Source organism: Xiphophorus hellerii, chromosome 9 (assembly GCF_003331165.1).
Source record: "Xiphophorus hellerii strain 12219 chromosome 9, Xiphophorus_hellerii-4.1, whole genome shotgun sequence".
Taxonomy (NCBI): Eukaryota; Metazoa; Chordata; class Actinopteri; order Cyprinodontiformes; family Poeciliidae; genus Xiphophorus; species Xiphophorus hellerii.
Window position 1 is genome coordinate 26,637,243 of NC_045680.1, and position 27,948 is coordinate 26,665,190.

The following is a 27,948-nucleotide window of genomic DNA, read 5'->3' on the forward strand; positions in this document are numbered from 1 at the left end:
AGCAAGTCTCGCAATCAGTAGCAGTCACATGGAAATTCTATCTTACAAAAACTCCCCGTCCAACTTGAAGAAACACATCGAGGTAACTTCTTATGAAATGGTTATAATCCTCCTGTTTCAGTAACTATAGCTTGGTCACTAGGCACTATTGTGAAATCTTGACCATAAATGAACTTTGTTTGGCATTGTTTCAGTTCCACACGTGGTGTATTTAGCTTAGGCCTAATGTTGACTGTAGCAGGCTACCTAGACTCCTCTGTTCAAGGGGGGACAGAAGCCATAGCAATAGCAATTTAGACTAAATTTAACGAATATAGGAAAGGCATGCAAGTTCAAAACCAGGTTTACAGATGCCAATAAGCTGCATTTCCCTCCCAATTCTTTTTTTCTTTTGCATAATGACCAGTTGTGTGCACCACCTACTGACTGTAGCATTGACTGATTCACTGATTTGTGAAGTAGAGTAATCGTAACAGCTCTTTTTCTTCATGTTGGCCGCATTTTCTGTACTATTTATTTTTCTCATTTTCAGCACTGATCTTACTTGAAGGGAAAACTTAAGGCTTACAAAAACTTTGTATTTTCTGTCCTGGAGGGTATACTAAGAAGCTGGTTCAGTTGTAAAGCAGGTTAAGTTAACCTTGTGCTATAGGTAAAGCACCTAATTTTCTTAACTAAATGATGCCTGCAGGTATATCTATTAGCAGGTTTAATTTTGCCTGCACTTGGTTGTGTACATTATTTTAAGTGTATTTGACAAGTTTACCAAAATATAAAAAATGTCATTCAAACTGCATTTGCTTTGTTTTACTTTTTACTTGTACTTTTCATTACATTACTTGAGTACATCCATTTTTACAGTAATTTCCATACTTAAGTACAAGAAGTTTCAAATACTTTAAGACTTTTACTCAAGTAACATTTCAGTCAGTGACTTCGACTTTTACCAAAGTCATATTTTGGAGAGGTACTTGTACTTTTACTTGACTCTGAGATTTCAGTACTTTATACAACACTGGGCATTTGTGCTAATTTGCCGGACGTATTAAAAGTGGCGTTGACAACCGTCCTAGTGGGACGAGAGCAACAATGGCAGGAAGAGAGGATGACGTCACATGCACGCTTGGGACCTTTCAGGAACAGTCAGGAAATCTCGAAACCGGCGTGCAGACGTAAAGGCTATTTTTATAGTCCGCATTTTACAAAGAAATAAGAAATGTTTCGTTTTTAGGTGGGAAATAAGAATGGTCAAATTGATATATACAAATAGAATAATCCTTTATTTGTCCCTTTTTGGTGAAATAGGTGGGTGTAGGTGCAGCAAATTTTGGAGAAATAGAAAGACACAAGATACAACAATCTGAATAAAACAGTTGAAAACTATACAGCTGTGAAAGTAAAAGATAATCCGTTTTCACTTTTAATTTTCTACAAACGGTACGAACTTGATTCACAATATGCCCAATCCAAACGTCTCATTCTACTTTTTATTTTTATTTTTGCCTTAAAAAGAAAGTTAGCTGTTTTGTAATCTCAGTGCCCTTTGTATTGTTTATATTCATGCATAACCATTTGGATGCAGAAAACTGCAAAAACGAATCAAATCTATCACCTCCTAATGGGAGAGATAACGTGAATGCAACTAACAAGCTATTTAGGATTGAGAATATCGGGGGCAGAGAAAGGCGTCGTCCTAAAAGCGTGACAGTCCACGTGCTTGCACTGCGCATGTCAGAATACTTCCTGACTCGTCCGCTCCTTGGTTATTTGTCTAACCGTGTCTCGTGGGCGGGGAGCAGCGTGCAGCAGTGATGTCAACAACATCGGTCAGTGGGTCAGCACCCTTGTAATGTCGCTACGTGAATATATACAAATGCTGCCAAAGAGAAAAAAAATACGGAATATTATTTGTGCTGGTCTGTTTTTGTCACGAGCCACTCGAAGTTCACGTTTAATCACATGCACCGTTATCGGTGGCCAGTCTTAGCTAGCGCTAGCATGCTAGCTTTGACAGGAAGATAAAGAGATGTCCAGTGTATTTGGTGAGGCACAGACGGAAGCTAACGGTGACAAAACAGGCACACTCTGACAGCTCAGGTATGTTTCCGGTATGTTTATGTGGTTTTGTTGGTATTAATTCAGACACGGTTAAATAACTACTGGACTTTTAACTCCCCCTGTTTCTTTTATTTATTAACTAAGCGCTTGATATTTTAAAATAATTTACGCCTTTATTTACGTTATGAATGTGCGGTGAAAATTACCTCGTCATCGTTGTCAAATAATTTTGATTCTTGTAGCCGCTACCTGTCGTTACCACTAACTTGCGAAACAGCGCCTCTCCGGTCAGTTCGGCGAAAAGCGGTATTGCTACAAATACAACAACCTGCAGAAATATCCATATAATACACAGAGACATTTGATTAAATCTGCAGTCAGTAAGATAATATAGTATGGTTTCTGAGTGAATATGTTTTTCCCCAACTGTTTAGATTATCATGCCATTATTTGCAACTTGAATCTGTTCTCAAATCACAAAGTGAGATGTCTTATATGTTTATCTTTTAGAGAATTTCTTGAGCCATGATCAACACTGAAGCTACAAGAGAATTCCAGGCCAAAGAGCGCAAATACAAAGAGCAACTGAGGAGATGTTTATCATCAGCTTTGTCTGCAGACCTCAACAGGTAATATTTACCTCCAACTGCACAGGCATTGAAAAAAATCACGTATTGTTTTCCTCGCACTTCACAATTATTACACCTCTTTGTTTTGGCTGATCACTTGAAGAACTCCAGATAAATACTGTACACAGAAATTCTTGTGGTTGAGTATACTTAATTTTTGTAAAATCATATTGCAAAATATATTTTAAAATTATATCTTGAATAATATAATTGTGAGAAAAATGTTAAAGAGGGATAGCCGTGAGCCTGACTTTTAAAGTGAAGCCATATGAAGAAGATATCAACACATCGAGCTCACAAGGAATTTCTTCTATAAACAAACTTTTTTAATTAGCTAATTGGTCACATTGATACAAGCCACCTGGGATGGGAATCTTCTTTTAACAAGAGTGACCTGTCAGGGTTTTTTTTTCTTTACTGTGATTGGAGCTGCAGAACAAATGTGATACCGGCATTTGATCTATGAGTGCACACTTGGCCGACGCGGCCTGTTTTCTGGGTCACCCAGATCAGTCATAGCGGCAGGATGAGATATGATGATGGTAAAGAAGAAGTGGACCGCCTCAGGACTTGTGTGTTCCAAAGTCCTCATGTGGAAAAACAGGCCATCGGATATATGTTTAAAGCTCTGGACAGGAATTACGATGAGGCTTGAAAAGTATGGGAATTTGATTAATGTATCTCTGGGTGTGGATAAGCAGGGAGTAAACAAAATAGAGAAGAGATGCAAATCTTTATGTGCCTAGCAATTCAATTTGATTCTGATTTTTAGGGTTACGATTCAATTCAGAAACGGCTTATAATTCGGAAACCAAATTTTCTAATCTTCTAATTATTCAGTTTAAAAAATGTGAGTGACAAGGGGGAAAGACAGTTAAATACTGTATCAAATTCCATCAGTTTGTATTTATACAAAACTAGGCGTGTGCATCAAATCCTGTAACTTAAATGACCAGCATTCAGTTAGCTAAGCTGCCTGGCTTTTTATTAAATAAAAAGAATGATTCAAAATATTATTTGTACAAAAAATTAAGCAGACTCAATTTTTGAGCTTCTTGAATTGATTCAGAATTCCCAGGACTAGAAATTGTGATTCTCTGTGGAATAGATTTTTCTGACCCTCTAAAACAGAGTATCAAAAAGTTTTTTTACTTTTGATTTTTTTTTCATTCACCCATCAACCCATCAAGTTGGTGTTTTACTTTATGTTTTTTTCCTGGTTCCATATTTAAAGCTGCATCACTGTGCTCTAATCTTATAGGGAAGGTTTGTACTTAGACTTTAAATGAGTAAACAAGGTTGACCACTCTGGATATTTAAGTCAGGCAAAGTATGGAATTCCTTAAAACACTTTATATTGTTGTTCGGCTGATACTTGCATGTAAAACTGATCTTATCTACCTCTACAAAGGGAGAGCTGACTGACAGACCGGCCCAGCAGGTCATGTCTGCACGTTTGCGGTTAACAATAGTCACCCTACTGTTGCCAACTCTGTTACTTTCTCGCTATTTTCAGCAATTTTTTTAAAGATCTGTGTGTGATCGTACAAAAAACTGCAATCGGTGCACCCCTATGCTGTCACTTTCCTAAAATAGGGACCTAGGTAAAACGTTTACTAAGTAAAATGTAAGATTTAGGTAAAAAGTGGGTTTTTTTTTGTCAAAATCACTTTTGGCAAAAAATGACTGAATGTGATGATATGGAATTCTGAGAAAATGTGTAAAATGTTTCATTTCTATTTATTCTTGGTTTTAATATCTGTGTATTTGTTGCTATGGTTTTAAAGTCTGAGGCAGAAGCCTGGAAAATAACTGCTGTGTGTCTCTCCAGGTTGCTGCAGGAGGAACTTGAGGCAGATGTCTCCCTGTATGCGGGTTCTGGTTCAGTCCGAGCTCACAGAGCCGTGTTGCTGGCCAGAGCTCCTCATCTCCTACAAGGACAGACACATAAAGATCCCATCATCATCCATCTGCCAGGTTACGATCTGGCGGCACTGAAGGATTTTCTCAGGTAGATTCTCAGTTCTCTTCTGTTTCCTGGATTACTTCACAGAACAGCATCACTTAAAGCCTCAGACCTGCATTTCTTTTGGCACTAAACTTCCACTGGGTGTCTTACAGAGGTTCATTTACATATGTTATGAACCTCAATAAATACCAAAAATGCATCCATAATTGTGTTATTAAAGAAAAGTTGAGTCGACTTCTCTAAAAGCAGCCTCATTTTTAATTTTTTTTATTTGTACCCCTCCAGGGAATCTTTTTGTGGGCTCTAGAGTCCCTTTTTTATGAAGTAGGCTGACAGGAAAGGGGGAAGGAGAGGGGGGAAGACATGCAGTAAATGTCGCCGGGTCCGGGAGTCGAACCCGCTACAGCTGCGTCGAGGACTTGAGGCCTCCAAATGTGGGTCGCGCTAACCCCTACGCCACCACGGCACGCCCGAAAGCAGCCTCATTTAACGTCTCGGTTATAATGATGCTATAAATGAGCTTTAACAATCTGTGAGTCGAGTCGTTTAGAGGAATTCATAATACCGCTGAGAATTTTCTCTTTGTGACTCATACTTGAAAGGGTTCAGATGTCTCATTGAGAGGTTTGATCCTTTAGGGAGAAGCAGCAAATTAGTCAATATGTTACTCGGGTTCTCTGTTAACTATATACGCTCATCCTTAAAAAGCAGCTGCTGCTGGGAAAGCAGAGACACAGATTCTTACAGCAGTCATGGGCTCCTACATCACATTAGGACTGCTTATACTTACATGTGAACTTTTGATGTTGTTTGCACTGAATGTCGACTCATAACGGGCTGCCAACTGAAGAGATGAAGGCTGAGAATAGGGCCTTCTTCAAAATGAATATAAAAGTATAATTATTTCATTTAGGCAAGTGAGTTTCCTTCTGAAGTTTTAATTTGATCCAGCTTCATTGAACTTTGTGGGTTTCATTGGAGAGAGCTGGCTAATGTGCACAGTCCATTTCATTTTATTGGAGTTGAGGTTTGAACAATTCCAGAAGCTTAATGTTGCTTTCCAAAACAGTTATAAAATCTTTTTATGATCCTTGCCCTGTCAGAACAGCCAAGTTTTGAACTGCTTCAGTGCCAGTGGATCCTGTGGACTGGACAAAATAGACTACATGTACATTCTTCAGTTTCACCTCAACTTTGCTTCTAGACGATTTAAACTTGAATATAACAGGATGTTCCAACAGGATCCTAAACTGTGACAGACAAACAGCCACCCTCACCTGAGTGATGTTGGAAAAGTATGGATCATTCTTCAGAGCTAAATGAATCAAACTCTAGCATTAGCGATAAAAAAGACTGGATAAATATCCAATCGGAATCCTGCCTAAGGCTTATTGATTGCTTCTCTGCAACTCCCCGATGAACATTTCTCTAAATATTAGTGAGAATGTATGTATAGTTTTGACCTTGTGTTCAGACCTTTTCACCCAGTTCTTGTTTTGAAGCATCACTAAGACTGGTGGTTGTAGACATGTTCCATCCTGAAATAAAATGAATAATGAACAATAAAATCATTGCTATGACGTTCATACTAGTGTACATAAAAGCTTTTTACGTTCACTGTAATATCTCCCACATCAACCGACTTCCTTTAATGCAGAGAACGCTGCAACTCATCTGCCATAATAGGAGGTGTAATACCTAGTTTTCTCCACCAGGAGCAGTGATTCATTTCCAACCTCAACCCCTTTCTGCCTGAGCTATGTGCCTGCTTGTACTAAAAGAGGACTGTATCTTTTGTTCTGAGTTAAATACATTTTAGGAAAACAGATATTAGCCAATTAGAGAAATGAATACAACACTGCCTCTCAGTTCCCATGTGGTCAAGGTAGTATACCAGGCAAAATACAGAATATACATTGTTTTTGAGAAGGTTTATGTCACTGATTAAGATAAACGTCTCTGCCCACAGGGTGAAAATACTACTCAGTCCTGTGGCGACAGAAGTCATTTTGTGTCAGATGATACTGTAGCTTGGGAACGCACAAAAGGTTCTGTTTTAATTAACTTTCAGAGTCTTACCCACAGGCAAGTGTACACAGCAGAGCAGAGCATGCGAACGCCTGAAGCAAACCGCGACGCAGAGAGCAGCGCTGCAAACCGAGCAGATCCTCGCAGTTCCATTGACTCAGGTAAACAGATCAACACGTGGAGGGTTTATTCTGGATCATGTGACCACTAAGCTGCCCACCTCTATCCACTTTCCTCACATTATGTTTTCTTAGTCATAATCTACTTAAGAGCTAATCCTGTTTGGGCCTTTGTTGCTGTTCCTGCTAATTACAACAAGTTCCTGCTTTAGATGACTGCAGATTTAGACCCTGCCTTGTCTTTATTCCCTTAGTTTACATTGTTTTATCAGTCACATAATGTATCCAGAGCAGATTAAAGTTCAAGTAAGATGTTTTGGTGCTTCCTTATTATTAATCTCTGCTCCTGTCCAGGTGTGTTTGTTCTTGAACCAGCCTCAGGCCTTGGTGCTGACTTGCTGAATCTGTACAAAAGGGGAGAGCAGTGCGACATCACCATCCAGGTGGCTGAGCAGGTCTTCTCCTGCCACAGGTAGAGCTACTTTAGTAGCTATCCACTAGACTATAGTTTCTTTGAAAAGTGTTCATGCGCCCTGAATCTGTTCTAATGATGGGAAATCTCATGGCTTTGCTGAGTAAAGGAGCTCTTTTAGATCCCAAATCGTTTCTTAAAGTTTTTGTTGAAGTTAATTTATAACTAAATAAGTAATATCAAATTGTGTTTTGAACTCGGTTACTAATTTGCAAAATATACAGAACTTGAAGCATTTAATATTCATATAGTTTGATGGTATTCTCAGAAAACAAACCTCCACTATTAGAATTAGTGAATAGTTGAATAGAAGTGGGAAGGGAATCTAGAACATTTCTGAAGAAATTTAAAAGCAACCTTCCACAGTGAGCGTATTCGGACTCAAATGAGGGGTTCTGGTGCTGACTTATTTTCTGTGGGCTTCAAATTTGAGCATTAAAGCTTAAATGGCTTAAAACAAAATATAGTTTGTGTCTCTTTGTTGCATATCATGCAAATGTCCAGAGTTAGTTAAAATGCTGTCAGTAACATATGAGCTATCAATAGCATGTTGACCTCCAGTAATATACTCCATCTAGTATGCAAACAGCAATATATAAGCTAAAATTTGAAAAATTGCTAAGGTTAAGATTCCATTTGTCAGAAGCATATGGGCAATCATTAGCCTTGTTGACTAACATTAACTTATGTCATGATGTTTGCTAATAGCAGTTTAGAAGCTAAAATTAGCTAAAATGCTGTCAATAGCATGTTGATTAACACAGACTTTTCAATTCAGCATGTTAAGTTTAGCTTTCATATCAAATTAGCTATAATGCTCATTTTAGCTATTAAGCTAATGTTGCTCTGCAATGCAATGTATCTATGGCAGGCCCCAACAATACCTTGTTTTTAGAGGTTCTTACTGCTACAAATCTGAAAATGTAGTGTGCATTTTGTATGCAGCCCTACTGAGTTAATACTTTGTAGAACCACCTTTTGCTGGGTTTCCAGCTGTGAATCTAATTGGGTGGTACTCTATCAGCATTGTGCATCTAGACATGGAATCATTTCAATATTATATACTGCAGCATGATTCAAGCTGAGTAGCTGTTATTAGCATATATTTTCGATTTTTGCCTCAGATTCTTAATTGGATTCAAATCCAGACTTTGACTGGGCCATTTTAACATTTGGACATGTTTTAATTTAAACCTAGCAATAGTATCTCTAACTATGGGGAAAAACTAATCTGATGGCAAAAGGCAAAAGTTCAATTCAGTTTCACTTAAATTTGGTCAATTATCAACATTAAACGCAGAAATCAAAAACAATAATACTTTACCCATAGTTAGGCTGAAGCCAAGGCTTATGCCTGCCTACCAGAGCAAAACGTTTTCTGAAAGTGGAAACCTGGACATAAGGGCTGCAGGGACAGGCGTTTGTGTTCCTTCTGCAAACACTTTCAGATGTAAAGTAAAATAAACAAAATTACTAACTTTATCACATAACATCCCTTTATAAATAGTGTTTATAACAGGTCTAAAAAAATCAAGAGTTGTGAATGGGTAGGCAGGGCTCAGTAATTGAAGGTTATGGTAAATATGAACAAACCAGAAAACTTTTATCAATTTTGACATATTTGCATATTCCAACCACATTGTATTCTACATTGCCTAGCAGGTGAGGCTATTCATGATTGAGTGTAAGAGGGATATCCACAGTTATATTGCAGATTTTCTCTTTAAAAGTGCATAGGATCAATACCTGAATAGAAATTTCACAATATTATTCCTTTATCCAGTAGGTGGTGCTACATTAGGAGTTACTGTACACCTTTACATTATGGTGTCATGTTGAAGCCTTATGTTATGTTGAGTGTGCCCTTTCTACATTATGTAACACGTACAGCAGCAGAGGTGCAGCATGTGCTGCTCCACTCAACAGTGGGTGGTCATTCAGTGATTCAAAGGTAGTAGTTCCAACTAGTAACCATGGAGACAGCTTTCTCTTGACTCCTGTGCTCATCACAGAGAAGCTGGGCCATGCTCTGGTTGCTCTGCAGCTGTGATTGCCATGGCAGCAGAGATAAAGTTCTCTCTGTCCCTTAACTAAACTTCATTGAATAGATAGTTCAGACCTTTACTAAAGCTGTATGAGGATAATACGATTGTGTGGGTAATTGGGAGTACATATGCAAAAAGTTTCAAACACCATCTTTAATAAAGCATGTAAGTAAAATGAATTATAGAACAGAAATAAACCATTCTAAGCATACGGCATATGCATTAAGAAAAAATTCTGCTTCATTGGCTTTCTAGGGCGATCCTGTGTGCACGTTCTCAGTACTTCCGTGCTATGCTCAGTGGGAGTTGGATGGAGAGCACCAGACAATGCATCACTCTGCATGGGTAAGACTTCTCCTCACCTCAAATCTCAACGTTTTACCTTGCAAACCCAAGTACTTATAGGATGCCACTAGTAAGATCTTTGATGGTGTTTGGATTCCTACCAACAAAGGTTCTTGTTTGAGATGCATTAATGTCTAGCCTTCCAAAGATGCTGAGGAGCAACTTTAACACCCACACCATCTCTGCCTCCACAGTTTGTTTCTTTTTTCTTTTTTTTCTCCTCCATGACGTAAAGTGTCATCCGTCCGTGCATCGCTGATCTGAGGGTAACAGAAGAAGACACGCCTGTCAGATTGGAGAGCGATTGTGTTGATTTGCTAGGGAAGCCTTTTCCTTCACCCTCAGGCTGCGGTCTCGTGCATTAAGTGCTGGATAATGTATGATTGTATTTATAGGAGTTAGGGCGATGTTTAAGCAGCTCTTAGCAGAACTGTTTTTGTGATGTAAACGCAAGTTTGTCCACATATAACCACAAAATTTTCTCTGCAGTCTTCAGTGTCAAAAACAAACACATCTGTTTTTGGAAACTATATTTAAAATGGTGCAACAACTTGTTTGCAGAAGTGTACAAACTTTAACAAAGTCAAAAAACAAAGTTATTGGTGACTATCTGTATTTTGCCATGGTGTACAAAATAATGAGTGGAACTCTTTGTTTCCTTCTCCTGACCAACAGTGACATTAAAATCCAATTGAGACATCTGAACTGAGGGTGTCTGCCCGATTTGAAAAAGTCTTAAAGTTATGTATCTAAAATCCAGGCTTGAAAATGTCTTAAATTCTTTAAAAAAATATATGTTGGCCTTAAATGCGTCTAAAATTTTGTCATCGCAGGACTATTTAGTCTTGTTTATTCTATGTAGTTTTCTTTTCTCGCAGGACTTCACTAATATACCCTTGTTAGCTTATTAGCCTTATTGTATCTGACATAGGTCTAATGCTAATAATTGTGAACTAGTGAAGAAACATCGCTGAATTTGAATCAAATGGTGATTGAACAAAGGTTTTTGCAGTTTTTTAAATGTTTATTGATGTCAACCTTTTCAGCTTGGGACCAGATGAGATGGAAATCTTGCTCCAGTTTATGTACGGCGCTGTCATGGATTTGCCCAGCGGAGCCAACGCCAGGTACCGTGTGTCTGAGTATGGGGTTCAGAAATCACTGCACACGATGAGAAAACAGGCTAATCTGAATGCTATCTCTCTACCACACAGTCAGGTTACCATAGCTGCAGACATGTTGGGTCTAGAGGGGCTCAAGGACTTGGTGGAGATGATTTTTACCCGAGACTACTGCCGCTTCTTCCCCAAGGTTAGAGAAGCATCTGTGTTACTGAAGGCAGTCTGCTAACATTAAGAGGTTTTGTCTTTAATTTTGAATAAAACTTAGAAATTCTCTGTCATTTAATTTACAAACATCAAATTACTAATCTGTTGTCAACTCTGATAAACCAACCTATTTTTTTTTTTTGCTCCATTTCTTTTCTGTTGGCCATTTTTATCAGGAGTCGATGTAAAGGACAGTAAAAGTCCATCCAACCAGTCAAATACATTTTATTGTTGGCAGGACGAGTTGGAATGGATGGCACATTAAATATAATAGGCTATGAAATCTTGCATACCAGCAGTGCTTCACCACTGTATGCACTTATTTTGCTATAAAGATTGTAAGTTAATTTACAATGCGGCTCTATTATATTTTAGTGCTTTACTTACTAAATATGTTGGTTTGGGGCGGAACATGTTACACATCCACTTCCAGTTGTCTTCTGGTCTTTGTGGTTTTTAAATCTTTTTTTTTAAACAAAGTTTAGAATTTAGATCAAGTCATGAACTTGACTGTAACACTTCACACTGTTATATTTTCACAGATCAGCTTGTTTCTCATAAAAAAGCATAATATTTACTTGGTGTATACAAAGGATTTCTTTGTAAAATATTAGCACTAAAGCATCAGTTTTTTAAATGGATGGTCTTTTTTTTTTTTTTTCCCATTTCCAGCAGCCAGTTGACGGGGTTCAGAGAACGGTTCTAGAGTGCTTGTCGCTCACACACGCATTAGGGCTCCAAAACCTCCACATGCTCTGTAGGGGGTAAGTTTGCATTCAGCAACAAGTAGCAACTGTTAATGAGAAAAAAATACAATCACATTCTGAATGCTATACAATGATACATTATAGAATATAATTCACATTGAATACTAATATTCCGACATGCTTGTATGTTATATGGAAACATTTTGAAAAATTACAGTTATTTATGACTGGGCATAGTTGGAGTCATTCTTGCCACTCCTGGTTACAGCTGATTGACTTCTTTCAGACATTTTTCGTCACTGTCTTGTTGCTAGGTAACCAGGCTTTGGGTCATTGCTTCTCTTGTTAAGCGACCAAGAGACGAGGACAAGGTTCCGGGGCAATCTGCTTTAATGAGAAACACAGCTTGTCTACAAGCCTAAATTTGAATGTTTTTCTTTCATTCTAGTCTGGCTTTAATATTATATAATTCAATTTACATAAATACTTTTACTTTTTAGACCGTTTTTGGATAATTTACTACTCTTTTTCATTGTGAGAATCCACCTTTATACAGCGCTTTCCTTAAATCTTTACACTCAAACTTTTCTTTTTCTCTCTTCCACACTATAGCCACAAACATCCCTGCATACTACTGGTTCATGTGATGAACTCAAAATAATGCGTAGTTATAAAGTAAAATCTGTAATCAGAAATTAAACCACATGCACACTGTGTAGAGCCTATGGCTTCAGGAAATGCTTTTTAATTATGTCCACTCTGCGTATTCAGGTGGGTAGGGGAACATTTTGTGAAAGCCTGGTGTGAGAGGAACTTCTCCCTCCTGTCCCTGGAGCTGCAGCGCGCCTGCATCACAGCCGTAACGGACACAATGGTGAGTGGACTCCTCCCACAGTCATCTGCTCTTCTCTTTTCAAGCCCAAACATCCATTCAAACAGTCCATTTCCACAGGAAGGAAAAAGCACGATGATCTGATTATAGATGAGCTTTATTCAATTCTGTTATTAACATCGGCCTAATTCAGGACTTGGATGAAGATTGATCTGTGCTTGCAATTGGTGGCTGAGTCTTTAGTCTGTGAATCAAGACTGACCCGCTGTGGTTCAGACTTGGTACATGCTGACAATACAGCACTATGAGGGAATTCCCTCCTCTGATCAACAGGGGGTTGGGCAGGAGTAAATTATTATTATTATTATTTTTTTATCTGATGCTGTTCGGTTCACCTCTTTTGTTGTTTGTTGTTCTTAGAGAGTTTTTCTTTAGCTGATAGATGTTTTCCCTCAGACTGCACGGAACGCCGTGACGCTGCTCTGTGGCACGGAGCAGCTGATTGGCAGCCTCCCGGAGGTGAAGTGGGCCCAGCATGTGAGGGCCATGGCCGTGGAGCTCCAGGAAGAGAGCCTGCACTTTGTCGTCCAGCACCTCCCCAGGGTGATCCACACTCAGGCCTTCCACGACCTCCGCAGGGTAATAACGGCTCCACACCTTTTAAGCAGGCAGTGCTCACCGTGCGGCCCAGGGAATATTTGTGCTGCCAACTGCAGTTCAAGAATGATTCATATTTTTTTTTTAAGCTATTTATTTTTAATCAGGATAAAATTATTTTCTCAGTTTAAAATGTCAAGTACGGCACAAAAATATTCATCTTTTTACAGGTTTTTTCTGAGAAGCCGACTTTGCTGCACTCAAATTCGTTTGTATTTCATTTATTCAACTCGGCCAGACAGAAGGCAGGAAGCAGAAGTAAACAACAGCTTCAGCTTCCTGTAACCTGCTTGAATCAGTTTCTTACAGTGTGAAATAAAATCTGTTCAACCAAAATGCCAAACACCAGTTTGACCTTTAAAATTCTCACCACAGGCTGGCGATTTTGGAATTGTTTTACCTTTTGGATGTTTTACCTTTCTCAGAGCTGCAGTAAACATTCAGTCCCCAACTAGCAACAGATATTTAAGCCGGGCCTCTTTTTTTCATGATGGATTGATCGGTGCTATTTAAATTCAGAGTTTTAAATTTTGGAATAATGTTTTAGAACTTCCTCATGATGCCATTTCTTCACCAGAAACCTACAATTAGTGGGTTTAATGTGACAAAATGTGAAAAATCTGAAGACTTTTACGTTGCAGCTGTTTTCTTCTTGGTGTGTCACTGACTTGCAGAGGGAGGAGTTTACCAGAGAGCCGACGCTGCTGAAGAAGTTGTGCTTGGCGGTGAGGGAGGGTGTAGCAGTGGACAACTGCTGCGATCTGTTCACTGCTGTCCACTCTCTGTGTGAAGATAACTTTGATGGAGATTTCCACCTGGAACATCAAAAACAAGAGGAGGTAAACTAATCCTTATTCTTAGTTGGATTGTCGTTGATTGAACATATGTTTGTTAAAAGTAAGCACGACCTTATTAAATTTGAAGGTTTTACTTTATTAGTTTGTAGAATTATGTAAATACAAATCCAGAATAGACAATACATGATACATTATATGGTTACCTACATAATTCAGTAGATTTTACAACAGTTTTTAGTAGCATGAATGTTTTTGATCCTGCAGTGACTTTATTTTGAAAGTCAGTCTGACCAAAGTGTGGCATTTTCAGCCACTGGACAGATTTTTTATTTTTTTGGCTCCTAATTCAAGACTAGTATAAATTTGTCTCAGTCCTCAGGGAAACCAAATTCTGCACTTAATTGATTTATTATAATTGGCAAAATATAGCATTTTAAAAAGTGACCCAAATCCTGTTCTTGCTGCTGTGATTAGACACATTTTGTTTTCTAGTCTACAAAAATAAATATTTGAAAACCGCATGCTTTTCGTTACGCAAACCAACAAATGTATGTTTATGTTTTGGATCTACAATGATTTACAGACCCCTCTTCCACAATATATTACTTCTTTATTTATTTCATTATAATGTCACATGTTTAGTTTAATGTGGGAGACTTAAACAATAATTTTTTGTGTTTGTCATTAAAAAAGCATTTTTATTGCCAATGGGTACTCACATAAGATCACATCTCATCTACAAAGGTCTGAAAAATCAGACCTTTGCTGGTGTTATTAATTATAGGAAATCAAACTCTCAAACAGCATCATTCAGTTGCTATATCAATCAACAGCAGGCCCAGAGGCTGTTTGACAAAGTCTTCCAGCAGAACGGATGATACCCTATTTTATTCTTTGGTCTTCAGAATTCAATGACAGCATGCAGCCTCAGATTGAGATTCAGGTTCTTTGTTTTCCGTTAACCAGCAGGAGAAATCATCTGCAAAGCAACGTAAAGACGAGAGCTAAGCTTGTGAGGTGGCTCCCATGACAAAGTGACCTGGCTGCAGGAGTTAAAGCCATGTACAGTAGAGCAGGATGGATTAGGCTGGGGGACGCTGTGACGTACGCCGGCTGCCTCACTAATCTAGCCGTGTGTGTCTAATGTCGAAGGCAGTGTGTTGTTGGTAAGATTTGTGACAGCAGAGAGCAGCGTTGGCTACCGTTTGTTCTCCAGCTCCATGTTTATAACCAGGTGTGAAAACAGGAATATGGACATCGGCTCATGAGGTCCCAGATTCCATTTAGGAGAGCTCAGCCACAGAGGCAGAGGGCAAGGGAGGGGCAGAGAGAGAGAGAGAGAGAGAAAGAGAGGGAAAAGGGAGGAGGCGAGGGTATTTGTTGCCATGGTGAAACATTCTTGAAGCAGCTGCTGATTCGCCCGCGCTGCAGCGCACCCCTTCCATTCTTCTGCCTGTCTCCTCTGTGTCACCGCCAGCCGTTCAGGCAGGAGATCGGCACGCTACGCGGGCGTCTCTGGACCTTCCTGCTTCAGACCTCTTATGCGGCTCGCCACACGCCGGGATGGGAGGCACTCTCACCCAAACACAAAGAGAGGATATTAGCAGGTAAAGGCTGGAATTCTGTCTTAAACCCTGACTCTGAGTATGGAAGTAATGTGAATGCTTTTCATTTGTTGTCTTCTACTGAAGCCGGTGGCTCTCCTTACATAAAAATCCTCCAAAGTCCTCTCTGCTCCAGCTTCTTATATTACAGCAGCGCGCTGGCTGCTAACCCATTTAATATCCAGCCAGAGCTTTTATGAGACATGGTGGCAGTGTGTGTGCAGCTCGCTGGCTTATGAATGCACATCAACATGGTAAATGGACCAGATGCGCCATGCTTGTTTTTAACAGGATGAAGCTTAGCCTGCTGCTGTTGTGGCTCTGCATACATTTAAAAGCTTTCACAAATGCAATTACCAACCCGCTTCATTCATGTTGATCTAATAATATTTGGAAATGGGATGCATGAATAATTGATATGACTGGTATCTGTGTATGGCCCAGTGGTCCTACAGTTCTTAGCTGTGTGTTGAGATTCTAAGGATTCAGGATTTAGAACCTTTATGTTTAATAAATGTGGAACTTTGCTTGTAAGAGAATGTACCAGATGTAAATGAAAGATCATTAACGATATTTGTTTTTTATGTCAAATATGTGATTGAAATAATGTATTGTTGTTGTTATATTGTGTTAATGTTGTTATATTTTTGGTAAACCTCATTTGTTCATCGGTGACTTTTTTTCTCCACCTTCTGACAGAGGCTATTGATAAAGGAGACAATCGAAGACTCGGTAAAAAGCCAGTGTTCACTAGCTCACAGGTAATGATGATTCATCTGTTTGGATCAGACACAAGTAACATTTCATTTTGCTTTTATGCATAAATTGAACATTTCTTTATAATGAAAATAAAACAATCTTTTTTTTCAATTGCCCAAACCTAACACTTCAGTGAAGCTCTTCAAGTTGTGGGGCACAAGTATTTATAGAAATGAAACCCAGTTAATTAGTTATTTAACTGGGCAAAACAGCTAATTGCTCACCAATTTTTTTTCTTGTTTTTGCACACCTCAACAAGTAGAGGCATGTCTCAACCCTTAATAGTTAGTTTTATAGATCCTTTCATATAATAACAGCTGTTTCAACAACAGGAAAACCTAGGATTTTATGCTTTTACTGTAACTATATAGAAGCTTTAAAGGGACAGTGTTATGTAAAAATCAACAGTTTTGAGCTTTACATCATGTTATAATGTTAGTCCTTTATCAAAAACATTCCTGGAGTGTTGCTTTGATTCTTTCATTCATGTTTGAGGAATCCTTTAATCTCCATGGTAACCATTCAGCTGTGCAAAACACCTGGTTGGACCTAGCCAGCTCTCTGAGGCACAGCTCCTCCTCAGAGCTGCAGTTTAGAAACTTTTGAGCTTCTGCCTCACAGAGCAGCCATCACTCAGGTCCTTCAGACTAGCCAGCAGCAATTAGCAACACTTGGCTGAACTGCTCGTGTGCTGATCTCATTATAGGAGCTACTTGTCAGTGAAACACTGGTAAAAACATTATTAAAGAGTTAAAAGAGGAGCCATGTTGTGATGATTTCCTGAAGATGAAATTTCAGAAAGGATTTAGTTTTTAAAGAGACTATGACAAGGCATTGTCATAGTTGATCTATGAACAGAGCAGGAAAATGTAATATTGTCTGATTGCAGCTACCAGTTGTTTTCTTGGTGCATCTCTAATTTTGTCATTGCAAGAATTTTGCAAACTTAAAGGGCAAGTTTAGCTCAGGGCAATACATGGAAGTGGCCATCCTGAAGTCACAGTGTGTCAGATGCCCCCATAGTAAAAGCTAGAAGTAGAAAGTTAACAGATTTATGGAATGTAACTGATGTGTTGTCTAAACGCTAAGACATCATAAATTAGTGGCTAAAAGCACTGCATGTCCCTCAGTTCATGTAGAAAGTCAAGTTCTGTGTGCCAAAATAGAAAGCTGCCTTTTGATAGACTCAGAGTAGATCTGAGATTAGACATCAATGTAACACGATGGTCTAATTTTATCCACTATCCCTTTACTGCTGATTTTTCTTTTTTTTTTATTCCCTGCTGATTGACCTAGTGCAGTAATACAGTTACATGACTCTTGTTTATTTTTATCCTGCAGTCAAAGGCTGTAAAATGCCCCACATCTCAGTCTGAGACCTCTCCGGTTCACAAGACAAACCGGGCGCCGCAAAACAGAAACCCAGACCTCCGCAGCGCCGCGTCAGCCATGAAATCCGATGGTCTGAGCACGGCGAGCAAGCCGGGAGAAAGCCAAAACTCTAAAGCAAAGAATGCAAAGAAACAAGATAGGAGCGCGGCAACAAAGGCGAAGACAGCGTCGGCCGGCGCAGCGGTTGTCAACGGCGCGGCAGCTGGCGGGGCAAAGCGGGATGTGGCCGGGGCAAATGGCTCGAGAAGCTCCCATGGGCCAAAAGAGCAAGAAAAGAAGCCGAACCCAGGCGCGAGGCCTAAAACCTCCCCCCCCAGCTGCACAACCACAACCCAGGCGGCTGTAGCTACGGCCCAGAAAGGTTCGGTGGGAAAAGCCGACAAGTCCGCCGTTGCCGTTACTACCCAAACACATCCCGGTGCTTCATCCACATCAGCCACTACCTCGCCAGAAAACTGTGCCAGCAGTCTGCACGACAGCCACTCTATTCCAGGTTTACACTCTTTTATTGACTTCTTTACGTTTCATCAGCATCACCAAGATTCATTATCCTCTAGTGGCAGAACAGCAGCCGAAGCTGAATGGTTGTTGAGTCGCCTCCAGAGATAAAACTGTAGCCGGAATTAGAAAGGAACATCGGTTTAATTAGTGTAATCAATACTGTTCTGTCCCTGGGAGGGAGCTTTGGAAGAAGGGGCTTATTTCATGTCTGAACGCTGATTTGTCCTGAAACAAAGCAACTCTCTTCGTCAGTCTGCTGGTGGCAGCCTTCCACAGCTGTCACATGGGGGGGGGGAGAGGAAGAGGGTCAGACCACTGAGCTTTTTAATGAGGGAGCTGGAGCTGGACGACCAACTGTCCTGTCCAGTCCTGCTGGTACAAATATACAATCACCACTGTGGAAGGCTGTTCATTCAGCTGTTTGACTCTGTCTCTAAAATATTTGATCTAACAGCTGACCAGTCTGTAGGACGGAGTATTAGGGCCAAGCTGAGAAAATAAACAAAAATGAAATTACGAGAATAAAGTTATAATATTACGACTTTAGTCATGCAATATCATGACTTTATTCTCAGAGTAGTATGCCTTTATTCTCGTATTTGGACTTTCTTCTTAAATTACGTTATTCTCAAAATATTATGACTTTATTCCTGTATTTTTTTTAACTTTATTCTCATTTGACTTTATTCTCATAATATTGTGATGTTAATCTGGTATTACTATGACTTTATCCCCAGAAAAAATACAACTTTATTTTCATATTAATTCAACTTTATTTCTCTTGTTTCCTCTTCATAGATGTTAATATTATGATTTTATTCATGTAATTGTATGACTTCATTATCGTAATTTTATTTTATTGTTTTTATTCTTTTTTTTTTTCTTGGTAATACTCCGTTGTAACTCTGGCTTAGTTGATGCATATGTTTGATAAGACCGCGGAACCAAATAACTGTTATAATTCTTCATTGCACATCTGTACAAAAGAGATGCATGTACAAAAATAGTTTTGTTTTCTTGAGTTCGCACAATCCCAGAACACCTCATTCTCATAACTGATAATTACTCATGTTACTGATAATTCTTGTTTTCTTTAATGAGATCGTTTGATGCACAGTGCATTTCTAACAGATGTTCATGTGTTTCATGTCCTGCTTTCTAGGTACAAAGTCCAAGCCACAGGCCAAAGCAGTGAACAAGTCGCCTCTGACCAAACAGCCTCAGAGATCCGACACAGCAAGGACCAGCAGGTGAGAGTTACTGGCTTCAGCTTCCTTTCATTTCATAGCTGGAAACAAAATAAATTCATATCCATCTCTTCTATGGTTTGAGTGTTTTGATAAACTATAGAGATGAGTAGTCATAACAGTTCTCAAATCTAGAGAATTTTTATTACACTCTATATTTATTGACTGCGACTCAGATCCCTGTTCGAACCGCTCATGGGCCATTATGACCACTGATTGAAACACATTATAGGGTTCTTTATCGGTCAGTAAATTAGATTTCTCTGTTTTCAACTATAGATAAGATTGTTTCTTTTTCTCTTTCTTTCTGTCTCTTTCAGTTACTCTTTCTTTTTTTTCTGCTGGCAGCTGCAGTGATAGTTGCCATATATTCATAAAGAACTTTTGCATTTCACATTTTAAAATGACCATTAAAAGGCCTTAGAACTCTGGAAGGTAAAGTCTGGAAAGGCTGAAATTTTATATGAAAGATTAGTAGAATTTCTGAAAGGAAACAGATAACCTCCTCCTGCAAGAATATTATTGTTATTGAAGTATAGTTTCTTATTGTGGCCTACAAGCAGAGAAAAAGCAGGTAGGAACCAGCTCATAGTCTGTACAAGACATGTTTTGGCAAAAGGAAATATTAGTTATGAACAGACCAAAACTTGACAAGTACAAAATAACAATGGTGCAGAGTGACACAAGCTAAATCAGTGTTGAGTTTTTGTGCGTCCTTTCGTGTGTGTGTGTGTGTGTGTGTGTGTTTGGATCAAGTTGTTCTCAGGAGGATAAAAACAACTGTACAGTGTGCTGTGACAAGCCTCTTGTTTCATCTTCAGAGATGTTAAAAATATCCGTTTCAAACTTAGCATTACTGGGCAGTCGCTCAGAAAGTTGTGGTGGCTAAAAACCTGCCTTTTTCTTAAATGCTAAAAGGAAACATCCTGCACTAGACTGTGCAAAGTTAACAGTTAAGTGCACCATCTTTCATGCTGGTCCTCAGGTTGATGCATGTCGGATACAAAAATATTTTTCACTAGTCGTCGTTTTATTGATGATTAAATGGGCTCGAACGGAAAACGTTTTGATTGCTTTGAATCAAAACGTTGAACCCGCCTTCTGCATCTCTAACTTGAAGTAACTGTCTGCCTTTTATCTGATTCTTTCATAATGCTGTGGAGGGATTTCGGCCTCTGTCTTTAAAAAAACCCTCTTTAGTTCAATAAGGTTTGTAAATCTTGAATAGTTCATAGCTTACCTAATTATGGGCCAATGCTTTTTGCCTGACTGTGTGATTGGGCCATTGCCACGCTCTATTTTCTTGTCAATCAGCTGCTTAATGTACTGTCGCATTTTGGATCATTGTCTTGTCACATGACCCAGTTTAGAATAAGCCTAAGTGTTGTATAAAATAAGCCAAATACAGTTCTTATAGTCAGCTCAGTGACACTAAAGCTCCTTCTCCATTCTTAAGCCTCACACTAGCTGGTTAATGTCTGGTTCAGTTCTAGTCAAGTTGAGTGTATCTCCATTGGCAGTGTGTCGATGATGCCATTTTAGTGTGTCCCATTGGTTGGGGGCAGTTTCTCTGAAATCTCTGTATTTTTGTTCATTGCGGGTTGACCCAACCAGTTGACGTTGTTTGCGCTCTTCCGCCACAATAAATAAAAAGGTTTGGACCTCAGGGTCTGACCATGGAATTATCAATTTGCAGCTACTCACTTAGCATACTTTGCTCCCATCTGTTTCTAATTGTCCTGACACAAACTTATGCTTCCCTTCCAAATGGAAGCCTTCTGATCGTTTGATCATTATAGTCTTTCTGATTATTTGAACTTGCTGACATGTCTCAACCCAGGAAAAACTGGCAGCTCTCCTCAATGCTTTCCACTTCTAAGTAATCTACACTGTCGAATGATGGACTCCAAATAGTTTGGAAGCAGCCTAATCTTTGCAGCTCTTTAGATTGCTAAAAAATTGCATTCCAACATATTTTCTCAATTTCAGTGCCAACTGGGGATTTTTTTTTCATTATGTCCTGACATGGAGAACAAACATACATTAAAAGCATAAAATATTTACAGGTTTTGTTCTGTTTCCTTCTAATTAATAAAGATGGAGAGTTACCCGTGAAAAAAATGGAAGGGAAAGTAAATGCAGTTGTCATTCCTAATTTACCTTGTCTCATGAATGAAATAAAAATTGGAGTGAAAGTGACTTCTTTTAAACCAAATGTTTTATTTTTGTAGTGTATTGTTTGTAAAATTATCCCTTTGGCTTCTTGTTCACCTATTTTACCAGCCCAACCAATAAATCAAGTGTGAAAGATCCAGCTAAAACCAGAACTAGTCCAGCAGAAAAGTCTGCTGCAGCAGCAAAACCAGACACCAAGGGAAGAACTACAGTGGACCATCATGGTGAGTTGTTCAAGCTCCTTAATGTAGCTGTCTGTCAAAATATTGTAAAAGTGAATTCATGTTTTGAGTATATTTTCTTCCTTGGTTTAGTCTCCAAGCTTGGAACTTCTACGAAAAAGCAAGCCTCTCCCAGAAAGGAAGATAGCAAGGATGGACTCAAATCCTCAGGCACCAATAAAGTCACCAGTGATACTAAAAAGAAGACCGTAAAACCTGTATCAGCGAATGGAGTCTCGGCTAAATCTAATGCCAAAACAGCCAAAGTCTCCTTGAGTACCAAGTCTGGATCAAAGCCAAAAAATACCCCAGACTCATCAGCTGAAAAAGCTCCACCAAAAACCTCCAAACCATCCAGTCCTGCTCCATCCAAGATATCAGAAAGTAAAAAATTAGAAGCAGTGAATGGTAAAACATCAGAGCAGAGTCCAATTGACGACTCCGGTAATACTGTGAAGCATAAGGATATTGTGCAACTTATGTCTTCTGCGGCACAAAGTTTACATCCAGTAGGGCACAGTGGAGAGGAATTCCTACCTTCAGAAGTGAGCACTGACCACATTGTGCAGAAGACTGAAGCAGAGTCAGAAATCCAAACGAGTCCCCAAGATGAGACCAGTGTTACACCAACACCTAACAAAGTCCATCATGTCCACTTTGCAGAAGCAGTCGCTTGTGAACAGTTGGATAAAAGTAAAACAAAGCCATTTCAAGATGCCGTAATCACTATTAACGTAAACGGTGGACCAGAGCACGAGTTTCGATTGCTGAATTCCTCAAAAGACACAGAATGTCTGGCCGGCACCCCTGGCAGCATGGGAAGTATCGACACCCCCATAGAGGACTCCTGGAGTGGAATCAATCATCAAATCAGCCCTGAATCCGAGAGCGGCAGCACGCATACCACATCATCTGATGACATCAAGCCCCGCTCTGAGGACTATGACGCCGGAGGGTCACAAGACGATGACTGCTCCAACGACAGAGGGGTGTCCAAGTGCGGTACCATGCGCTGTTCTGACTTCTTGGGTCGCAGCAGCAGTGACACAAGCACCCCAGAGGAGTTGAAGATGTATGAAGGCGGCGCTAGCTTGAGGGTAGAGGTGCGTTTGCGTGGCAGAGAGGCCGAGACCACCAGCGAAGAGGAGGGAGCTAGACAACGTCCACGTTCTTGGTTGCAAAGAGAGGAGGTTCCGATAGAGCACACGGAGGTCAGAACCAATGAGAGCATGAAAGGTGTTCCCAGCTATTCCGAGGAAGAAGAAGATGAAGAAGATGACGATGAGGAAGAGGAGGAAACGGAAGATGAGAGGTCTGAAGTCGAAGTTATTCCAGGTGATGGATCACTGCCAACAACAGAACCTTCCCCACACTTCCAGGGCATCATTAACCTGGCTTTTGATGATGACTGCCCAGACCAGGAGAACAACGACCAACCGGACTACCAGTCCACCTCTACCTTCCGCCGGTCAGTGCTGCTGTCTGTTGACGAGTGTGAGGAGCTAGGTTCAGAGGAAGGAGGTGCCCAGACTCCACCTCAGCAAACAGATGAAGCTTTCACTCCCTGTGATGTTTTCGAATGCGACTCCACTACGTGTCCTTCAGGTCACAAACAGAACACCCCGCCGCTCAATCCCGAAACCACTGCCATGAAACTCAACATAGAAGAGAAAGAGGAGTTTGTATTCCTCACAGAAATCCAAGAACCAACCAAAGAAGAGAGCAATCATGTTATATCGGATAAAGTTCTGGACTCTGACACTAAGGAGGTGCCTCCCCAGGAGCGCCCATGCCACCTGGATCTGCGCCACACTGAACAGTACAATGGAGGGAATAACAAGGGTCTCCCCAATACCTCAGAGAGCAAGAAAGCAGATTTACATCTAGACTTAAATGAACCTCAACTGAGAGGGGGCTCTGCTGTGCAAGCTGCACAATCTCCATCAGGTAATGTATGATCTACGGCCCCATTGTAGACCCCAAATCCAGACCATCAAATTTCTGTAGTCACCAAATTTGTCCTTGCAAGATTAATTCTCCTTAGCTCCGATTCCCAGACTTCCTTTCAACATGTACCTTATCTAGTATTGAAAAGAAGGATATAAATGAGCTTGATAGTGAAGTAATCACTTCAAACTCCAAATCATAAATGCACTTCATGTTTTCATTGCTCAAAACTTGGCTTCATCCAGATCCATCCATTGCAGAGCCACATCAATAACCATTTAAAGCTGGATTTTTGGTGTCATAAAACCAATTCACCAAATCTCTGCATTTAAAAAGAGCTAAACTATGTTTGATCAAAGCATTTAGGCAGTGGTAAATGACTGAAACTTAACCGCACTAAGAGAAATGCATCTGTTTAAAAATAAAAGATGCTGCCTTGTGACGAGGCCTCTGACCAATGCACTTTGATGTACATAAAGATAAAAATATTCTCTCTGTCATTCCTGTTAAACAGAGGAAAAAATCTGACCTTTTAAGCTATAGATTGTCGTAGGCTGTGGTGCTGCTTACAGCATTTTGAATCAGTATGTCAACACTAAAGGAATCACGACTGAGTTTTTGTTTTGCTCATGCCACTGTGACTTCTTAAACTGCACTGGCTATGAACCAGTGTAACTACATTTCTTTTGTTCTCATTAATTCATAAGATCAAATCAAGTCTGAACAACACTGTTCACAACATACTTTTTATATTAAGGAAAAATGCAACTAAAATATAGGTGAAAATAGTTAATATTCAGGCCACAATTAATCCAAAACATATGGAGATGTATTATTTATGTGTAAAGATTTCTGATTGCATTCAGCCAACGTATCAATAAAACGTTCCGGCATTACTCCACTACACATTTGACAGTTTGATCGCTACATAAGCCAACCTGTCACAACATTTGAGTACAACTGTTGCACATTCAACTTAACGCTACTGAAATATTGCAAAACAGACAAAAATATGAAATGATATGCAACATTACGAAGATGGATATGTCTGTGCTGATGATAAGTCATTCACCTCTGTATGTAGGGGGCTTTACATGGAAATTGTAACTGATGTTTTGCTCTGCAGTTTGATCAGTTTGGGTTATTTCTAAAAGCCAGCGGTAATGTAAATTTACCACTGGGTAAATTCATCTGACCCAATGGTAAAATAAATTTTATCTTACCACTAAAATTTTATTTCTAAGCATTTAGTTGATACTTGAATATTAAAAAAACCCTAAAATGTATGACATCACAACAGAAGTAATATACGCTCTGAACAGTCAATTCCACACCTTTGATCCCAATACACACGCACTCTTCTGAACAGGATGCTATTAAAAGTGACACACACTTTAAAGATGTGACATGACTTGATGTTCTCCAAAGTCCCAGAAGTCCGCACATCTGGACCAGAATAACATGTTTTTCCAACGTATCAGCATGCACAGCAAGGTGCTACAGAAGTCAATACAGTTTTTTCTTTCCCTTCTATTTCCAGAAACATCAACATAATAAGTAAATTTATTATTAGGAAAACACAAATTTATCAAAGAAAATCCTCAAATGAATAAATCCTGATATTTATTTTTTTCTTTCAATTACGCACTTTTTTTCCACCATCAAACCACAGGACTCCAGGTTTGTAGGGTGAAACACTGACCAAAGTCTGGCTTATTACCATAAATTTTGTTTACAGTTTTTATAACAAGAGCAAAAAAAAAAAAAATCTTAGAATGATTTGTTGATTTTAAAATACTGTATGTAGCACCTTTACAACTGTAAAGCAAATGTTTGTGAGATTGACCCAACCCAAAAGTCCCATTGTCTAAAAATGATTGTATGAAAAAGAAGACACCATATTGCCACTGCTTCTCAGAAAATGTTTTTTTGGGAGAAACGTTTGGTTTGCATCCCTTTGCTGTCCCTTTTTCTGTTAAGGTAAATACCCATTCCCAAGGGTTTCTTTTTGTTTGTTTGTTTTTGTTGCTTTGTAGTTTGTTTTTTTTATGATTATTATTTTGCATGGCACACATGCATGATGTAATCACTTTAGTTTGTATTTCACTTGTGCCATCCTTTTGTATGTCTTTTTTGTACATTATCTCTAGTCATCCCCAGTAGATGTGTGTGTAGAGACATAGATGTCTATTGTTTATGGAAAGTGTTTTGCTGCTGAGTACATTTAATTTTATGTGAGTAGCCAGTTTAAAGTACGTAATGCGTGTCTAGAGCAGCTGTTATAGTCCTGCCACATCTCTGGTTTTTCCCAACCACATTCCCAAAAAGTGTTCCTGCCACACCATTATTGCAGTACTATCCCATTGCAAAAGTGAAATCTGTTGTTTTCAGCATCAGCTAACGAGTTGGTAAATTCATTTGCCATATTGTGAATGTTCAAAATAAGAAGACATGTTTAAAAAAAAAAAAAAACATGGCAGCATGACATTTTTGTGTCTTCAGCTTGCAGTTGCATTTTTGTGACAGTATTTGTTCTTTAGCTCTGCCTGTAAAGAGACCTGTGCACAAACCTCAGAACATATCAGTGTTAACTCTCAGAAAAATGCAAAGTTCACTGGTGCTGGCAATGCATGACTTCTTTTGCTTTACGAGTTGGATAAAGAGATGCATTCAGAAATACATTCCTTTGTACATTACCTTTAAAGTGACTGTCTACCCTTTCACACAGATCTCAGTCATCTGGTACATTGTGGTTCACAGCAATAGCATTTCTTTTTATCTAATCATACTGCTTCTGCCACCTTGACTTCTCCTTACGTGACATCATGTTTGAAAGGGAAACAGCTGCATTAAGGGTAAAATCTGTTATCTGTGTTCCTCCTTAGCGTGTAGTAAGTCATCTATAAAGTGTAAGAACTGTGGAAGAGTGTTTCAGTTTATCATTTTGCAGTATTGTCAATTGTTTTTAGGGGACAATGGTCTTGACAGACTGGATCAAACCTGCAAACATGACCACCGATCATCTAAAGTCCTCTCTCCCATTTATGAGATGGACGTGGGAGAAGCGTTTGAGCGCTGTTTGGATAAGGACAGAGATGTTAGACAACAGGTGGACGGCGAGAGACGGAAAGGGGATGCGGAGAACGGCAGCGACTTTGCCAAGCGAGACTGGAGCTTGCTCAGGCAGCTCCTGTCGGAGCACGAGTCTAACCTGGGTGTTATCAACCCAGTGCCCGAGGAGCTCAACTTGGCTCAGTACCTCATCAAGCAGACGCTGTCCTTGTCCCGGGACTGCCTGGACGGGCAGGCCTTTCTGTCACCGGAGAAGGAGACTTTCAAACGATGGGCGGAGCTCATCTCACCCATGGAAGACTCCTCCACCAGCATCACGGTGACCAGCTTCTCTCCGGAAGACGCCGCATCCCCACAGGGAGAGTGGACCATCGTGGAACTGGAAACACACCACTGACTACTCAGAGGAGAACCTGCTGGACAGTTGACCCCTCTTATTTAAAAATGATATGTTTACTATCTTTATTTATGCTATTTGTGATGTCACGTCTTTCTACTCACATCATGTCCTGGATTGTGCAGATTGGTGGACTTTACACCACTTCCATTCACATTTGTCATTCCGCCCTTAAAAGACTATTTGACACGAGCAGGCTGGTATGCATGCAGATATTTTTGTAGATTGGACTGTTCAGTTGGTGTCTCTTTTAAAACCGTAACAGACAAAAGACTCTAGAAGAAATGGTGTCTTTTCTTTAAGACATTTTCTTTCTTTGTAGTCTTACAATATGGTTTACTGACGTTTCTTAAAGAAAAATCATATTAGCCTTTTGGCTCCCGTTAAATGTAAAATAAAGGTTTGTGTTTCTGGAAAAAAATGAAGGAGGTGGTCATATGTGTTTCAACTTTATTTTGTTTGTTTTTTTCTTTTAGTAATTTATAAATGTCAACTTTAGTTTTTTTTTGTTTGTTTTTTTTAGATAAACAGCCATATATTTAAGTTAGAACTGAGGGTGTAAAACAGGGGAATATCATCACCCAATGGTATGTAGCTCGTTAATTTATTAATTCAACCTGAGCTGATCTAACCTGATAATTAACTTT

At 39.5% G+C, this 27,948-nt stretch overlaps 1 protein-coding gene across 3 annotated transcripts; it reads left to right on the forward strand.

Annotated features, from left to right (window-relative positions):
- Positions 1-1,762: 1,762 nt before the first annotated feature.
- Positions 1,763-27,726, forward strand: btbd8 (BTB domain containing 8). Of its 3 annotated transcripts, none has more exons than XM_032571430.1 (19): positions 1,763-2,097; positions 2,569-2,687; positions 4,519-4,698; positions 6,742-6,845; positions 7,158-7,275; positions 9,576-9,665; positions 10,712-10,792; positions 10,880-10,976; positions 11,666-11,757; positions 12,472-12,574; positions 12,989-13,171; positions 13,864-14,028; positions 15,464-15,593; positions 16,290-16,351; positions 17,691-18,234; positions 19,405-19,492; positions 21,773-21,888; positions 21,979-23,832; positions 26,802-27,726. In XM_032571430.1, exons 2-19 carry the CDS (start codon positions 2,584-2,586, stop codon positions 27,299-27,301), a joined length of 4,611 nt encoding a protein of 1,536 aa, XP_032427321.1. In that variant the 5' UTR covers positions 1,763-2,097; positions 2,569-2,583; the 3' UTR covers positions 27,302-27,726. The 3 variants fall into 3 exon arrangements, with proteins under 3 accessions (XP_032427321.1, XP_032427323.1, XP_032427322.1); XM_032571432.1 differs by having other exon boundaries at positions 11,669-11,757; XM_032571431.1 differs by having other exon boundaries at positions 1,812-1,826.
- The last annotated feature ends 222 nt before the right edge of the window (positions 27,727-27,948 follow it).